This window comes from Podarcis bocagei (assembly GCF_964188305.1).
Source record: "Podarcis bocagei genome assembly, chromosome: 11".
In the NCBI taxonomy this organism is placed as follows: domain Eukaryota; kingdom Metazoa; phylum Chordata; class Lepidosauria; order Squamata; family Lacertidae; genus Podarcis; species Podarcis bocagei.
Window position 1 is genome coordinate 65368934 of NC_138136.1, and position 18345 is coordinate 65387278.

The 18345-nt window shown below is 49.9% G+C and overlaps 1 protein-coding gene across 5 annotated transcripts in view; it reads left to right on the top strand.

Annotated features, from left to right (window-relative positions):
• Nucleotides 1-18345, top strand: part of LOC308597122 (phospholipid-transporting ATPase ID-like) — a 75693-nt gene that overhangs the window by 24560 nt on the left and 32788 nt on the right. For all 5 annotated transcript variants that reach the window (XM_081212680.1, XM_081212678.1, XM_081212679.1 and 2 more), the window contains 6 exons: nucleotides 7456-7569; nucleotides 8840-8938; nucleotides 9535-9596; nucleotides 11333-11405; nucleotides 12681-12751; nucleotides 14827-14909. In XM_081212680.1, the coding sequence (XP_081068806.1) occupies nucleotides 7456-7569; nucleotides 8840-8938; nucleotides 9535-9596; nucleotides 11333-11405; nucleotides 12681-12751; nucleotides 14827-14909 (502 nt within the window). The remainder of the gene's footprint in view (nucleotides 1-7455; nucleotides 7570-8839; nucleotides 8939-9534; nucleotides 9597-11332; nucleotides 11406-12680; nucleotides 12752-14826; nucleotides 14910-18345) is intronic.

Consider the following 18345-nt stretch of genomic DNA (forward strand, 5'->3'; position numbering starts at 1 on the left):
CCAGGGAAACCTCAGCTTCCCGTGTGAACCTGTCACCCCGGACTGTACCTTTTTGTTCCTGCATTAGCTGAGCAGAAGGAGGAAGGAGGCAAGAGGGAGGAAGCCAAGGAGCCTGACAGCCTGCGCCGAGGACACACACAAACACACACCACCTTTTCCGCATCTCACATTGTCAGTCGCCCTGAGATCCGCCAAGCCTCCTCTCCCTTCCCAAAATAGCGCTGTGGATTCCCACTCCTTGCTGCGAACTGACACCTGAAGCTGCTGTGTTGTGCAGGAAGGCTTGAGTGAGAACAGGAGACCCCAGGCTGGTGAGCAGCCCAGGGGGGGGGGGGCAAAGGCCTGGCAGGAAGAAGGCGTGATCACATTGCAGGCCTGGAAGGAGGAGGAGGAGGAGGAGGGAAGAGAACGCAAGAGCCCTGCTGGATCAGGCCACAGAAGAGCCATCTCACCCCAGCATCCCATTTTCACTGCTGCCAACCAAATTGCCTGTGAGAAGCCCACAAGCACGGCATGCGCACAAGAGCTCTCTGCCCACCAGCAGCTGTCATTCGGGGGAATAATGCCTCTGAATCATAGAATCATAGAATCATAGAATCATAGAGTTGGAAGAGACCACAAGGGCCATCGAGTCCAACCCCCTGCCAAGCAGGAAACACCATCAGAGCACTCCTGACATATGGTTGTCAAGCCTCTGCTTAAAGACCTCCAAAGGAGGAGACTCCACCACACTCCTTGGCAGCAAATTCCACTGTCCAACAGCTCTTACTGTCAGGAAGTTCTTCCTAATGTTTAGCTGGAATCTTCTTTCTTGTAGTTTGGATCCATTGCTCCGTGTCCGCTTCTCTGGAGCAGCAGAAAACAACCTTTCTCCCTCCTCTATGTGACATCCTTTTCTATATTTGAACATGGCTATCATATCACCCCTTAACCTCCTCTTCTCCAGGCTAAACATGCCCAGCTCCCTTAGCCGTTCCTCATAAGGCATCGTTTCCAGGCCTTTGACCATTTTGGTTGCCCTCCTCTGGACACGTTCCAGTTTGTCAGTGTCCTTCTTGAACTGTGGTGCCCAGAACTGGACACAGTACTCCAGGTGAGGTCTGACCAGAGCAGAATACAGTGGCACTATTACTTCCCTTGATCTAGATGCTATACTCCTATTGATGCAGCCCAGAATTGCATTGGCTTTTTTAGCTGCCGCGTCACACTGTTGGCTCATGTCAAGTTTGTGGTCAACCAAGACTCCTAGATCCTTTTCACATGTACTGCTCTCAAGCCAGGTGTCACCCATCTTGTATTTGTGCCTCTCATTTTTTTTGCCCAAGTGCAATACTTTACATTTCTCCCTGTTAAAATTCATCTTGTTTGTTTTGGCCCAGTTCTCTAATCTGTCAAGGTCGTTTTGAAGTGTGATCCTGTCCTCTGGGGTGTTAGCCACCCCTCCCAGTTTGGTGTCATCTGCAAATTTGATCAGGATGCCCTTGAGTCCATCATCCAAGTCGTTGATAAAGATGTTGAATAAGACCGGGCCCAAGACAGAACCCTGTGGCACCCCACTAGTCACTCTTCTCCAGGATGAAGAGGAACCATTGATGAGCACCCTTTGGGTTCGGTCAGTCAGCCAGTTACAAATCCACTGAGTGGTAGCAGAGTCAAGACCGCATTTTACCAGCTTCTTTACAAGAATATCATGGGGCACCTTGTCAAATGCCTTACTGAAATCAAGGTAGGCTATATCCACTGAGTTCCCTTCATCTACCAGTGACACTGAGCGCCTTTCTCTCCGTGAATTTGCCCAGTCCTCTTATGGGCAGCTTAGGGGGCAGCTGGCTCCGTGGAGGCTCCTCTGTCCAGGCATGGTGCTGGCTGTCTCTGGAGCCAGGCACCCTGATCCTGATCATGAGACCCACACCTGAGTCCCTTGAGGAATCAGGAGCTGGGATCCGTTTGGGGTTTGCATCCCAGATGCCATTTGGAGGCGCATCCGCGTTCTCAGTGAAATGGGCTCAGTCCAGCTTCCTGACTGCACTTTGGTCCACCTTTGAATGCATGTGCAGCTGTTTAGATTTATGTCCCACCATTCTGCCCAGTGGCGCCCAAGGCCACCATCCACGAGGGCTGGCGGAGAAGGCTAACTTTGCTCACAGATCTCCTTAGCTGGGTGGAGGAGGAGGGGGGAAACCTGGTCCTCTCCGCCCTTCTCTCTCTCTCTCTCTCTCTCTCTCTCTCTCTCTCTCTCTCTCTCTCTCTCCGTATCCGCGCTTGCCGTTTTGCCTTGTACCAATTGTAGGTGGCACCCTGCTAGGCCTGACCCTGGCATACGATGGGTCAGAACTCTGACCAGGAACAAGGCAGCTTTTAATATTCCAAAAGAAAAGGGGGAAACCAAATACAGAACAATTAGAGCAGTGAGCGTGGCAGAGAAGGAAGTTGGAGGGAGAAAAGAAGGGGTCGCTTTGGGGCATGTACAAATGTGAGCTATTTTGGAAGCAAAAGCTGCTTTCTGGAAGGGCGTCCTATCTGCTGAGGACGGGTGTATCTCTGAACAAGCGGCAGCTACAGTCTTTTAAAGCAGAGCTTGGCTGGCCCTCGGTCAGGGATCCTTGAGCTGCAGTTTCTGCATTGCCGGGGGTTGGATTAGATGACCTTTGGGGGATCCCTTCCAACTCCACAATTCTAGGATTCTGTGCTTGTCCTCCCACTAGAGCCAGTTGGTCAAGGTGGTGGACCCTGGGATAGAGGGAGAGCCCAGGCCCGGCATCTCCCGCTTCCTCCTCTGCTGACCAGCCCTTTCTCCTTTTTGGCAGACAACTTCCCAGAAGCTCCTCTGAGCTCAAGGGGGGCTGGGAGCAGAACAATTGGTGGGGGCTGCCTGTCTGGAGGCGACCAGGCTGAGGAGGAGAGCAAGTGACTTTGAGGAGGAAACGGGCTGGCCGGCAGCCTGGCCTTGGCTGTCAACCAGCCCAGCTGCCCAGGGTGGAGGAAAGAGAACCGGGCGCCTCTTCCAAGGGCAGAGAAGGCGCTTAAAGGCACAGGAGCCACAGCTCAGACTGGCTGGCCCGGCCTTGGCTGCCTGCTCTGGTGCTGGGGATCCTGGCTTGGCCACTGAGCACTTGGAGAAGGACCTGGTCATAGAATCCTAGAATGGTAGAGGGACCCCGAGGGTCATCTGTCCAACCCCCTGCAGTGCAGGAACATGCAGCTGTCCCATAGGGGGTTGAACCTGCCGCCTTGGTGTTATCAGCAGCACCAGCCTCTGACCAACTGTGCTATCATGCAAGCATCAAGGCTGGCAAGCAGGCAGCTGGGCCAAGGCAAAAGAGCTCAGGATACCAGGAGACTCCTGCAGTGACTCAGGGAAGGAGCAAATCCCCAGCATCAGCATCTTTCCTGCAGTGGCCAAGAGGGTGCCCCAATGAGGAGCCATAACCCTCCTGTGCTGATTCTCCCCAGCCACAGGTTTCTAGAGTTAGACTGCCTCTGAACATGGAAGCTCCACTAAAGCTGTCATGACCAGAACCCACAGCCTGATCTATCCTAAGCAGTTCCCAGGCATAGATCTCGTCCCGTGGGCACCTTGGCTGCTCTTAAGAGTCCTGCCTTGTGCAGCCGTGGACTTTGGCAGCAGGGGAAGAATCCAGTCACCCATCCCTGGATGGGGGATTCAAATGACAAGAAAGGAGAGTCTAAACAGAGTTTGGGTGAGCGCCTAGTGGAGATTCTGTTGCTGCAATTCCTGCATTGCAGGGGGTTGGACTAGATGACCGCTGGTGTCCCTTCCAACTGCAGTTCTGTGATTCTGTGACATGAAGGGCCTCCTGCCAAGGCTCACTGCTGCAGCCCTCTTGGCATCCCCAGGGTGTGGTCCTGTGCAGCAAGAGAAATGGAGGAAGCGGAGAAGAGGAAGCTGTTGCAAGCCCAGGCCAGGTGCGGCTGCTCGTCTTGAGCCCCCAGCCAGTTGCGAGCTGGCACATCGCAGGGCTGCAGCCTCTGCCTGCCAGTTCACCCAGAGGTGAATGAGATGCCTTTCCGTGTCACTCTCACTACCTCCCAGTCCGGGTCAGCCGGGGCAGAGTCTTTCTGAGAGGTGGTTGGAGGAGCTGCGAGTGCTTGGCCTGGAGGAGAGAAGACTGATATCCAATATCTTTCGATATCTCAAGGGCTGTCACATGGGAGAGGGAGCAAGCTTGTTTTCTGCCGCTCTGGAGGGTAGGACTCGAACCCGTGGCTTCAAGTTACAAGAAAGGAGAGTCTGAATAAACATCAGGAAAAACTTTCTGATGGCAAGAGCTGTTTGGCTTCAGGGTGGAAGGTGGTGGACTCTCCTTCCTTGGAGGTTTATAAGCAGAGGTTGGAAGGCCATCTGTCAGGGATGCTTCAGCCGAGTCTACAATTCTATGGTGCTGTGATTCTCTGGCAGAGCGCTTGCACAGGGCAGAGGGGGGTCTCCTTGGGAAGGGAATGTTTCTGTTGCAACTTCACCCAATGGTAGCAATCATATGGGGGAGGATTACGGCAAGCACAGCACGGAAGGTGCTTAATGATGAGCATGTGCCGAGTGCTAATCACCCGCTCATCTTCTCTCTGCCACAGTCAGACAGAGCGCCTGTTAAACACAGCAGGAGGACCCAAAACTCTTCCAGAGGAGGTGGAGGCAGTGCTGTGCGTTGCAATCCGGGCAGAGTGGTTGCTTAGCTCCACCGTCTCCTAATGACCGAACCCCAAAGGCGGCAAGAGCAGGGGGTGCTGAGCCAGTGCAGCTGCTCTCTGGGGCATCTCCCCAAATTCAGGAAGCTTCTGGCAGCCTGAGCAGCCAAGGGAGAAGCCCAGAACTTGATGGCACCAGCTAAACCCCCACTTCAGCATCGCCCTGAGTGTGAAAGAGTTTGCACGAGCATTTCTGTGTCTAGAGGCACTCTAGAAATGCGTCTCCACATTTCTGCAAGCATTAATCCTGCATCCTGTTTATGTATCTGGGAGAACATTCAGAAACTTTGCAGAATTAGGCCTGTGAGCTGAGCCTCCTTCCAGAGCTGCTGGGCTTGGCTCAGTTCTGCCAAAAAGCTTGAGATTGGGGTCCTCTTTTGCCTTGCAGTCCTGGGCACCACAGGATTTTAATTTAAAAAGAAGGAAATTGACAAGCAGGAAGGGGTGTGGAGGACAGCGACCAAGATGATCCAGAGTTTGGAAACCCAGCCTTATGAGGAGCGGTTGAGGGAACTGGGGATAATTAGCCTGGAAAAGAGGAGACTGAGAGGTGCTATGAGAGACAACGTCAAACACCTCAGGGGCTGTCACACAGGAGATGGAGCAAGCTGCTCCAGGGGGAGACCCAAACCAATTCAAAGCTCAAGATGGGAGATTCTGACTTAACATTAGCAAGAACTTCCTGATGGGAAGAGCCATTTGACCTCCCTCAGAAGGTGGTGGACTCTCCTGCACTGAAAGTTTCTGAGCAGAGGTTGGATGGCGGTTTGTCAGGGCTGCTTTAGCTGCGATTCCTGCACTGCAGGAGGTGGGACTAGATGGCCTTTGGGGGTCCCTTCTAACTCTACAATTCTATGGTTCTATGCTTCTATATGATGGTGGAGCTCGTGTCTCTGATTAGCCATCTCAGGCCCCTCCCTCTGCTGCGTCCCACCGGCCCACCTTGAGGCTCTGTGAGTGTTCGGTGCACCTTCCCGGATCAGGAGATTAAGAGGCGCGGAGAGCAGAGATGGGACATTTAACTCTCAGCAGGCCCCTAAATGGAACTGCTGAAGTGCCTCTGAGGGCGGGTTGAGCTTCTGAAAAAGCAGCTCCCTGTAAAGTGATGGGGGGTTCTCTTTTTTTTGCATTTTCATGCCGCCAAGAAGGAAACGTGGTTGTTGGCCCTTGACTTGGGGTGGATCTGAAAGCGAGACCCCCATTCTCTCTGCCTCCATCCAGGGAGCCCCTGATTCTTCACACCTTCTTCTGAGCCACCAGGTGTCAGGGACCGCGCTGAGGAGGAATGGTGGGAGCCTTCCCTCTCCCCCTGCTCCTGATCAGGATCCTGAACCTTCCCAGGAGCAGGAGGACAGTATAGATTTGGAACAGTGGTTTGCAGAGGGGCATTTCACAGAAGGCAGAAGCTGGGATATACTGGGTGGGGAACAACTAGGAGACAAAACACTGGGAGAGAGAGAGAGTTAACAGACTCCCTTTTGCTGGAAAGTGTCCATCTGCTCAGCCCAAGGTCAAGGAGAGCAGATAAGGGGTGGCAGCACAGAAAGCAAAGTGGTTGCGAGATCAGGTTGCAAGACACGGAAGTGATGTGGGTGATTTGGGGGAAGTGGGTGGGGGCACCTTCATTCCTAGAAATTGATTCTTTGTTCTCTCACTATAATCATTAAAATTTTTAACTGGTAAGAGACTCCTTTCACTTTGTTCTACTTGTTGTTGTTTAGTCATGTCTGACTCTTCGTGACCCCCTGGACCAGAGCACGCCAGGCACTCCTGTCTTCTGCTTATCTACTGCCAAAGGGGGGGGGGGAGCTGAGTCCCTGAAGCAGCTCTTTGTATGTCATATTAGCTGAGGAATACTCTGTTTCTCCTGAGGCAGCAAGGAAACTCTTGGGGTGGGGGCAAAGGCCAGGGACAGCGAGGGGCTTCTGCTGACTCACTTTCTCCATTGCTTGTGGGGATGAAATGCTCCCCATTCCCCCCACCCTTTGTGGTGTCTACCAGAATTCTCTTCGGCTCCTCCTGCTCCCCCCCCCCATGTTTGCACCTTCCCCCACTGCCAGTGGCTCCCAAAGTGCGTGGTACCACCCCAGGGGTTGGAGGATTACCTAGGGGGTGATAAGAGTTTTTTTTTTAATCTTTATTTATACAACAACAAAAACACACACAAAGAAACACAAGTTCAAAATTACACACAAATTACAAAAATAACCATAGACACGTAATTTTCTTGGCAAACAATAAAACATCTATTGGTCTTAACACCAAAGAGTTGAGGGGGTAACAGGGAGGGTGATGGAGGTGTATATGACAACAAGACTTTGCAAAGCTGGTAGCACTGGATCAGGTTTGAGACTTTTGTTGCCATAATTAAACCAAATGGTTTTAATGGGATTTTGAATGAATGTGCAACTGATCACTACTCTTTTGAAATTTATTGCGTTATTATCTTTCTGAGTGGTTCGTGGAAGCTGCTGTTCTGAATAATGCTTTTGATAGGTTATGGTGGGACACAGGCGGTGAGTTTATGGGAGTTTGGGAAGCATGGGGTCAGGACCTCTTTGCAGCCCCCTTGTAGATCAGGCTCTGGTCAAGGAGGTGGGTGGCTCAGCTTGGGACAAGTGGCTGCCTTAGGAGGGGGGGGGGGCGGGTTGCTGGCGTGCTGCCCTCCTTGTCTGCTGCCAAGGGGTGGGAACTGGACCAGATGCCCCTTTCTCTCCTGGACTCAATCACCGCCTTTTCTTCCTGCAGAGAAACTCCATCCAAACCTCCAAGTACAACGTCTTCACCTTCCTGCCTCTCAACCTGTTTGAGCAGTTCCAGCGGGTGGCCAATGCCTACTTCCTCTTCCTCCTCATCCTGCAGGTAGGAGTTCCCCAGCTCCTCCTCCTCCTGTCTCTTCCCTCACTTTTGCTCCCCTTCTGCATCCGGAGGCAGCCTTCCCCAACCTGACGCCCTCTTCCATCAGCCCTGCCAGCTGCATTGGGATGGGGCGCATTCCAAATCCTGGTTGGCGGTGCGCTGAGCCCCTGGCAGGGAAGCAGGGCAAAGCCGGATGAACACTTTATAGAGCCATTTGACAGCCGAACAGACTCCCTCCAAAGGGGGCAGACTCTCCCTCCTTGGAGATTTTTTTGCCAGAGGCTGGATGGTCATCTGTCAAGGGAACTTGATCTGTGATTCCTGTATGGCTGGTGTTTGGACTTGATGGCCCTTGGAGCTCCTTTCCAGCTCTGCAATTCTAGGATGAATTTGTCATGGAATTCTATTCAATATTGATCCGGAGCAGATTCCAATGTATAGTCAGAGTTGGCTGCATGGGCTCCCAGAGCGGCGGCCATGCTGTGCACCCGGGGGGCGGGGCGAGCTGCGCAGGGGACGGGCGGGACGATCTGCCATGCACAATGGCGGCAGCGGGGCGCTGCGCATGGGGGCAGTGGCTCAAGCCCCCTACAGTGTGCCTTTTTGTCACCCGCCTCACAGATGACACCCGGGGCTGACTGCCCCCACCGCCCCCCTTCCTATGCCCCTGTGTATAGTAAGCAGAGTAAAAACTTAAACATGTTGCAGGAGTCCCAAAAAATAGACCGGAGGCCATTGTATTTCATCCTGCAGAGCTTTACTGCTACTGAAGGCAAATGAGCATAGTGGTCACAAATCCCATACCTTCAGGATTGGCCCTGTCCATAAGAAATCCAGTTGCAGAAGACTCAACTTAAACTTACAGTAATTTATAATAAGTCTAAACCTTAACACTAAGCATTCTATATAGAGAACATCACATCAGAAGGAAGAGAGACGGAAAGAGAAGCCCTGGCTCCTTCTGGCATCTTATTATAGTCAGCATGACCTTGACAGAAAGAGATAAGAGAAGAATTTAAACCAGCTGTACTCAGCTTCCCAGAATTAAAGAGGGTTCTGGACCCTTCTCTGCGTAAAAGAAACAGGCAGAAGGTTCATTATGTTGAAACCAAACATAATGAACCTTCTGCCTGTTTCTTTTACGCAGAGAAGGTTCCAGAACCCTCTTGAATTTGTTAGAATAGGAATGATCTCTACACATCAGAGCAATACTTTTTGCACTCAGCAATGCAAACTGATAGACTCTGCCTGTTCTCCCCCCCCCCCCCCGCAGCTCATCCCTGAGATTTCTTCCCTCTCCTGGTTCACCACGGTGGTCCCCCTCATCTTGGTGCTGGCCGTGTCGGCAGCAAAGGACGCTATTGACGACGTGGTAAGAATTTTGAGCCTGCAAACGCCTTCCATAAAGAGCTTGACCTGTGGCCGACCCCCTTCGGAGCAAGCACCCAGCTTCCTCTTTGCACCCGGTGGGCCTCCAAGCGTTGCCTTCTGGCCGTTCTGCAGTCAGTGTGATTTGGGACAGTCACAAAAACAGATTAACTGAAAAAGCCACAAAAACACAAAATAGCAAAAACAAAAGTGCCAAACTTACTCCATTCCGGAAGTCTGTTTGACTTCCAAAACGTTTGAAAACCAAGGTCCAGCTTCTGATTGGTGCAGGTGCCCTGGAAACAATAGCCAACAGTCGCATAGGATGTCCACCTTCCGAAAAATGTTTGAAAACTGGAACACTTCTGTGTTTTCGGTGTTTGAGAATCAAGGCGTCTGAGTACCAAGGCACCACTGTAATTCTGTTTTTTGCACCCTGCCCATCTGACGTGGTTGCCCAGCCGCTCCATCATATACAAAAACATAATAAAACATAAGGGGGCAACACTGATGTCTAGGATACGCTGCCAGAGGGACAGAGGCTAACTTCCGACTCCCTGTCTGAGTTCAGGTTCCATCTTTGCCTTCCATGTTTTCCAGAATCGACATGCAAACGACAAGCAAGTCAACAACCGTCCTGTCAAGGTGCTGATGAACGGCAGGTGAGCAGGGCTCTCTCCCCTCGCGACAGCCTCGTCAGGCTGCCAGCATCATCCACAGTTTCCCCCCCTGCCCCAGGGAAAACTGCTCTTTAGTGCTCCATCGGAACAAATGGCAATTCAGGTTTTCTCCGTTTGCTCTGATTTAGCACTAATGAACAGGTTTTCTGTTATGTCTTGAGCTTGGATCCCAGAACAATAGGCAGGTAGGATTGTAGAATGCAGTAACTTGATTGGCCCATAGGAGCTGTCCAATCCAGGAGGGGAGTTTGAATCAGCCTATCCCGTGTGACTGATGGTGTCAAAAAGTATATATAGCCTGGGGGTCTGGGCGGGGCAGCACCCAGGATGATTGACTGTTTCACTGTGAGTTGAAATAAACACAAGGAAACCGATGGGTCTACACTGAGTTTATTTCATTTTCCTTGGGAAAGGAGCAGGGCAAGAGGAAATTGCTCAGACACAATCTTTCTAGAAGTGGAAGTGTGGGTTAGGCGAGGGACTTGGGTTCGAGAGCAATGGAAATTGTGTTTGGAAGGTGGCCATGCCCTTGCCCCTTCTCCCCCCACCCCCAAATCCCTGAGTCCCTGAGCTGGGACCTCAGACCCAAGACGCCCCTTGAGAAAGGCGGCCGCTGTTGGACTTTCTTCACCAACCGAGTTTGTGCAACGACTGGGGTGATGGAATAAAAACTTGCCCACAATATCTTTAGCTTATCTTTATTTTAAATAATAATCAAACAGCTGCAACTCACCGCTCTACACCAGCCAGTACCATACAAAGCATTTGATCAACTTAAATACAGTTTTCAAAATAATCAATTACCCTATCACATCGCTGCATTCGGTGCAGCAGGTAACCCCCCCCCCGCTAATTAGTTAAATTGTTAAGATGCCACAGGTGTGTGGAATTGTTAAGCGCTCACAGATGTGCTGCCATGCGGGTTATAATTACAAACACCTCTGAGTAGCACCATTGACCACATCAATAGGAAGGAAACCCAACAGCCGCTCCTTTGCGTGGCTGGAAGCCAGAGGAGCCCAGAATCCCTTCTGGATGGAGCCAGACTTTCCTTGCCTTAGGGGTCTTGGGGGCTCTGCTCTAGGGGTCTAGGCAGCCCCTGTGACAGTGGGGGGGGGGCTGCTTCGCTCTCTTTCTCCAGGCAGAGGAAGCAAAGGCAGAGGGGGGGATGGGGGTGCAGAGCATGCAGCCCCCCTTCGGCCACCAGGGAAGGGGGCAAAGCGGCTGGATTCGCTTGCGGGTGTCTCTGTCAGCCCCACTGCAAAGCCAGACCCACCCCCTGGCTGAAGGGCTCCCTGTGGGGTCTCTTTTCTCATTACTCTCGTCTTCACCTTTCGTCTCTCTTTCCAACGGATTCATTCGTAATCGGCTTACGCGACACATTTCCTCTGATATCCCACCTTCCCTTGAAATTAAAATTGAGGCACCGCAGAGAATTAAGAGCATCAGAGTCCATCAAATGCTAAATAGCCTTTTCAGAATTTGCTAATATAAGAGGCAGGATAAAACAGACGACATTTTATCCAATGTTTTAGTGCTTTTACTGATAATTTTATTGTTTTATTCTCTTTGTAAACCACTTTGAGGGTGTTGTTTTTGGTTTTTTTTACAATCAAGTGGTATGGAAATTTTATGAAATAATCATAATAAAACGACAACAACTGCACACACACCCTGGGCTTCTGCCTGTGTGCTGATTAAGTGTGGTTTTCTTCCAGCCTGAAGGATGATCTGTGGCTGAATGTCGAAGTCGGGGACATAATCAAGTTGGAGAACAACAACTTTGTGACGGTGAGTGCTGCTGCCTGGCCCAGCTGCCCCCCCCCCCACTCCTGGGGCTACAAAGGCGCCTTTGAACTCCTTTGGAGACACAGTTCCAGAGTTGTGTCTGGCTCAAGGACTCTTGTCCTACCAAGTTGGGCACCCCAGACCCCTGCCCTGCTCTCCATGATTGCCTTAGGCACAGAGGGAAAGGGAGAGATAGAAATAGAGAGGTGGAATCTACACACATTTAAAAAAGTTCTAAAAATTCTTTCCTTAAAAGCATATTAAAGAATACATTGAATTTTCCATAAGCCTCACCATCACCATCTAGTGTCACATTGTGTATTGCACTTTAAACACACTTAAATTGTTTTATTTGCAGCTGTATAGCTGAGTCCAGGGATGCGGGTGGCGCTGTGGGTTAAACCCCTGAGCCTAGGACTTGCCGATCAGAAGGTCGGTGGTTCGAATCCCCGCAACAGGGTGAGCTCCCATTGCTCAGTCCCTGCTCCTGCCAACCTAGCAGTTTGAAAGCACGTTTGAGTAAGAAAGGGTTACAGCGATACAAGACTAGATTGAAGGAAAGATTAAGAGGACAGAGGATTGACAGATATATTTAGAGTTGCTAAAAACTTTTGGACATTGGGATGCAGAAAGGGGAGGTATGGGGAAGTCTGAGAAACACGGTTTATGAAAAAAAGGTTATGAAATTATACGTGTTTGTATGTCTTTTTATATGTTTGTATTGTCTTAAAAATTTTGTAAAACCAATAAAAAAATTTATATATAAAAAAAGAAAGCACGTCAAAGTGCAAGCAGATAATTAGGTACCATTCCGGCGGGAAAGTAAATGGCGTTTCTGTGAGCTGCTCTGGTTCTCCAGAAGCAGCTTAGTCCTGCTGGCCACATGACCCGGAAGCTGTACGCCGGCTCCCTCGGTCAGTAAAGTGAGATGAGTGCTGCAACCCCAGAGTCGGCCACGACTGAACCTAACGGTCAGGGGTCCCTATACCCTTTACCTAGCTAGTAGTCATCAATCGACTTTGTATCCTCCATTAATTTCTCCAAACCCTTTTTTTAAAGCCATCTAACTTGGGAGCCATCACGGCCTCCTGTGGCAGGGAGTTCCACAGTTCATAGGAGGCTCTAATTGCCCTATGAAATAAGTTGCAAAATCCGGGACCTTTTTCTTAAGGGAAGGAAGGATGAATGGATGGAGGTTGGTGGTGCCTCTCGCCACGCGCTCTGCTCCAAGAGCCGGGTCTCCTGTCACTCTTGCCTCTTGGTGTTCTTTCCCTCCAGGCAGACGTGCTGCTGCTGTCCAGCAGTGAGCCCCACAGCCTGACCTACATTGAGACGACGGAACTGGATGGGTGAGTATTGCCGCTCCCTGGACAGCTGCTGATGCAATGGCAGCCCTGAAGTTGCAGACATAAGAAGGGGCCTTTGGGGACCGGAGCTGGGGGTCTGCAGGGCTGTTTGAATTTTATTATTACGGTCACAGACCAGTTCCGACTCACTTACAATATCAGGAAAATCATAAAACACAACAGGAATACATTGAATTGCAATTGGGTATAACTGATACAATTCAGATATAGCGGCAGTTAAAAAAATATATTAAATCTTGATCACTAAAATATAACCTAAAATTGTCATTTAAAACCTTAGTCATTTTGGTAGTACAGCTTGTTCCCTAAGTTTTATGGCAGTCGCACAGAATTTGGACACCCTTAGCGTAATCTCTAGATCCTCGTCCTCTACCAGGGATTTTAGACACTGAATTTCGAACCCATTTGGAGATTTTTGTATAACAGGAGTGATAAATACCGAGCGTGTATCCCCGTAGAAACGGCAGCGTAACAAGACATGAGAGACAGTTTCTACCTCCATCAAACCGCAGGGGCAGACACGTTCCACGTATTATGGTTTACCCTCGAATCTGCCCTGCAATGAGGCAGGTGGCAGCACGTTGAATCTAGCGGGGGTAAATGACCGTCTGTATTTCGGTACTGCTGTTTGGTTACAGACTGGACTGGATTAAAGTGCAGTTAGGAAAGCGATAAGGAAATGCATTGAAAAGTATGGAAGGAATCAAACAAGTGTTGGAAATGTAAAGAGAAAGAAGGTTCTTTTTACCATATGTGGTGGTCTTGTGGTAAGATTAAAAGCTTACTGGGAAATGATATACAATGAATTGAAAAGGATGTTTTGTAAAAAACATTTTGTAAAAAACAACAACCAGAAGCTTTTCTTTGGGGAATCATAGGGATAGAACTACCTAAATTGTACAGAAATTTATTGATGTGTGTTACTACAGCAGTAAGAATGCTACTTGCCCAAAAGTGGGGAGATGGATACAAAAACTTATGGAATATGCAGAAATGGCAAAACTAACCGGAAGAATAAGAAATCAAGATACTGTAACAAACTTTTTATAAAAGAATGGAAATGGTTTATTGAATATTTACAGATAAATTGCAAACAGATAAAAACATTGGCAGGATTGTTGTAATAACCTGCCGTTTTATAAGAGTATATATTTAAAGTAGATAATTAAATGAGCAAATTAACTGAATTTGGATATGCAGAAGATATTAAAAAATTAATCTAAGGAACTGCAGGAAGGGGGCAAGGAAGTCAAACTTTGCAATGTTAAATTTATTATACAACTAATGAAATGTATAAACTTGAAAAGTATAAATAAAAACTTTTAAAAAAAGAAAAGTATGGAAGTAAGGAATGATTGTTAGGACAATGGACAAGCATCCCATGAGCAATATGGAATGAATGCTCATTATTGCATAATCTCCCTGCAAATGAAGCCAAACAAACGAGCAGTAAGGACTGGATACTAACTTCTGTCCAAACTTTGTGCAAAAAAATCAGGATGAATGCTCAAGAAAAAGTTGTCTGGATGATGGCTGGCAGTCAGCAGCCATTGTGCAAAGCAGGATCGTGCTTGGGGACCCTTGTTGCAAGGAGCAGGATGCGGCCGAGTTGGGGGGGGGGCACGATCCACCAGTCAGCTGCAGGAACTCCAGACCGATACTGATGCATTGGAAAAATAAAAATGTGGCTCCCTTCTATGATTGGAATGAAGACTTATACAAGCTCACAACATATGAACAACTTGCACATAAACACAGAATTGCCATGGACAAATTAAAGGATATTTGGAATCCATTCTTACTAATACTGTAATAGGTTAAGATCTGGTGAAGTACAAATAACAACCTTGTAAAGTAGAGAGTTTTGGGTCCCCTCCCCTTTATTTTCCCTTCGACACGGGTTCTCTTTCTCTCTCTTTTATTTACGTCTCACAATGTTTAGTGCACATATAATTATGCCCTTTCTGAACTTTCAATAAAATAAGGGAGAAAAGGGAACTCAAGCGTGGGAAGGAAGGACCTGGTGGTTTTGAGTCTGATCCAATTTCTCATTGCAGGGAAACCAACCTGAAAGTGAAGCAAGCCTTGACGGTCACGGCTGAGCTGGGAGAGGATCTGCAGGCGCTGAGCAGCTTTGATGGTGAGTGCCCAAGGGAGGCGCTTGGCAGCCCCACACGCAGGGGGGCTGGGGAGCCCTGGGGGGTGGCGGCAGGAGCTGAGCTGCAAGTGAGAGGGGCTCCTGACACTCCAGCCAACAGGGGGCCGTCCTGCTGCTCTTGGATGCACACGTGGTCAGGGCCGGCTCCAGATGTTTTGGCACCAGAGGCAAACCACAAATGGTGCCCCTCCCCACCAGGGAATTCCTCCATTGCTGGGGGTTGGGCGAGATGGTTTAAATGGGAATCCATCTAGAATTGGAAGGGACCCCGTGGGCAGTCTAGTTCAAACCCCTCCAATGCAGGAATTGCCGTTGAAGAGTCCCTGGCAGGTGGCCCACCGACCTCTGCTTAAACACCTCCAAGCAACCTCAGAAGAACATCGGCTGGATCAGACCATAGGCTCACCCAGTCCAGCCTCCTGTTCTCCCATTGGCCGACCAGATGCCTCTTCTGGGAAGCCTGCAAGCAGGATCCGAACCCAAGAGCAACTCCCCCCCCCCTGGGTTTCCAGCAACTGGGATTCAAAAGTATTGCTGCCTCTGACTGTGGAGACAGAGGAGAGCCATTGGGTCTAGGAGCCTTTGATAGCCCTCTCCTTCTCCACGCATTTGCCGAATCCTCTTTCAAAGTGTCAGGAGTTCAGCGCACACTTGAGTAGGACCCTGGCAGAGACACATGTGAATGGTTTTTTGGACAAGGGAGGGTGAGGTTTCATTTGAGGCTGAGAAAGGCAGTGGCTGACCCTGCCAGGAGCTCATCCTACTCTCGAGTAGGATCCTGGCAGAGACACATGCCCGACTGGCGTGTTCCCTCCCTCCTGGTCTTTCGTTTGTAAGCTTCAAAAGCTTTCTTCAGCCCAAACATCACAGCGACCGATGCCAACCGACACCGGCACACTTAGGGATCCGCAGAGTCTGTGCAGTTCGCATAACAGACCTCAGCAACTCAGCATTTTGGCTAATCTACTTTATTTACATATAAACACACACGGAGCACTGCAACATGGCTCCCTCTCTCTCTAGCATCAGACAGCAAAGAGAAAAAGAACAAAGGACAATAGTCCTACTTCACGGAACACAGGAACACAAACATCCTGTCTCCGTCACTTCCCACTCCCTGGAGTCAAACATATACCGTCATGTGAAAGACAGCAATCCCATGACTGCAATCATGGAGCAGGAATTCTAACATCAGGTTGGTGGCCATCCCTGCCTTTTGCAGGAGCAAGTTCCATAGTCTGACTAAACCAAAGCGTTCCAACAAAATGGAGAAGAGCCCCCCACCTTCAGAGGTCATGGTCACCCCCTCCATCCCTCTGCCATACAGAAATCTCAGCTCAAGCACCCAGGACAGGTGGTCCTCCAACCTTTGCTGAGAAACCTCCAAGGACGGAGATTCCACAGGCTCCCAAGGGAGTCTTCTGCTCTCCTGAACAGTTCTTTCCCTCAGAAAGCTCTTCCTGATGTTGAGTCAGAATCTCCCTTCTCGTCCTTTGAATCCATTGGCTTGGCTCCTGCGTGCTCTACAGGGGGGTGAGGCCTCCCCCCACCTCACAGCCTCCTTTGGGGTCTCTTGATGTCCTCATGATCCTAAGAGCAGCCGGGTCTTCATGGCTGGTGGGTCCTCCTCTTCCTCTTCCTCCTCCTCCTTCTTGGCTCTCCCTCCTTCTTCACCTGCTCATCCCTGGCTGACTCTCCTTTTGACTTTCCTCGAATCACTGCATTGTAGAGTTTGAAGGGGACCAAAGGGGCACCAGCCCAGCCCCCATTTTGTCCGCACAAAATTTCTACTTGCCGAGTGGAAGGATCTCTCCACACATTTCCCCTACCATTGACCAACAAGCGGGGTTTTTGCAGAGACATGGCAGCTGAGCTTTCCAAGAAGCCAGGTCGTGTTTTGAGTTGAGTACGACTGTGGGCCAGGGGACCTGGCGTTGGACAGCTCAGATTTTGGGGAGCTTTGCTGCCCTGTGGATCTCAGAGCCTAAAGATGAGGAAGGGAAAAGCAACTCTTGCAGCTCAGCCTTTTTCTGCAGATCATAAAGGACTTAGGATGGGACAGGGAGGCCCATGTTGGGGGGGGGGGCAAGGCAACTGCCCTGTGCAAGGTCCCCTGTTCAGTCCTTGGCAGAAACTGTGCAGGGATGGAGCCAATGAAGGGGCAGGAGAAGGTGCAGCGCTGGGCAAGGGGGACAGGTAGCCTTCTTTGACCTAAGGCAGTTTGCATGTTCACACGCCAGAAAAAAGATGACTTCCTGTACGCAGGATGAGACCCTACTTGCCCACAGACTGTCTCTCCAAAGTGGTGCATGTTCTGGTTATTTCTCGCTTGGACTACTGCAATGCGCTCTACGTGGGGCTACCTTTGAAGGTGACCCGGAAACTGCAATTAATCCAGAAGGCGGCAGCTTAGACTGGTGACTGGGACAGCCACTGGGACCACATAACAGCGGTCTTGAAAGACCTACATTGGCTCCCAATATGTTTCCGAGCACAATTCAAAGTGTTGGTGCTGACCTTGAAAGCCCTAAACGGCCTCGGCCCAGTAGACCTGAAGGAGCATCTCCACCTCCGTTGTTCAGCCCAGACACTGAGGTCCAGCGCTGAGTACCTTCTGGTGGTTCCCTCACTGCGAGAAGCAAGGTTACAGGGAACCAGGCAGAGGGCCTTCTCGGTAGTGGCACCCACCCTGTGGAACGCCCTCCCATCAGATGTCAAGGAAATAAGCAGCTATCTTATCTTTAAAAGACATCTGAAGGCAGCTCTTTTTAGGGAAGTTTTTAATATTTAACACTGTATTGTTTTTAACATTCGATTGGAAGCCGCCCAGAGTGGCTGGGGAAACTCAGACAGATGGGCAGGGTACAAATAATAAATAATAAATCATTATCATTATCATTATTTTATTTTTATTATTCCTGGTGCAGATCCCTCCATCTTCAGGGCCCTGGAGGTTCCCAAGGATATTTCAAAGTCTTTGCTTAGTAGTTGCTGGGTTTTTTAAATGTCCTTTTGGCAGGCATTTTAACCCAGCAAAATCCCTTGGACGTGGTGGTTCTTTGGGCCACTGCCCAGAGTTCCCCCCTCTCATTCCTGGGCTCCTGGCTTGACCCTTCCATTCCCTGTCCAAGGCTTAAACAAGCGATTTGCAGAGGCCACATTTTCTCCAGTGTCTGGGAATAAACAACGAGTGTGAGGCCAGGATGGGGGTGTGTGTGTGGATGACCCTTTGCATCTGTTTTTATGGCTTTGGTTTTCTGGTGCTATTCAGGGAAGTGGAGAGGAAGCAATATTCTGGGATGGAGGCAGCTCTTCCCTGAATGCTTTGAGGCAGAGAAACACAGATCACTTTCTGCCCCTGGAGGGGACACTCTCTCCAGCACTGCGTTGTCTGAAGCTGTAGGGGTTGTGCCAGAAG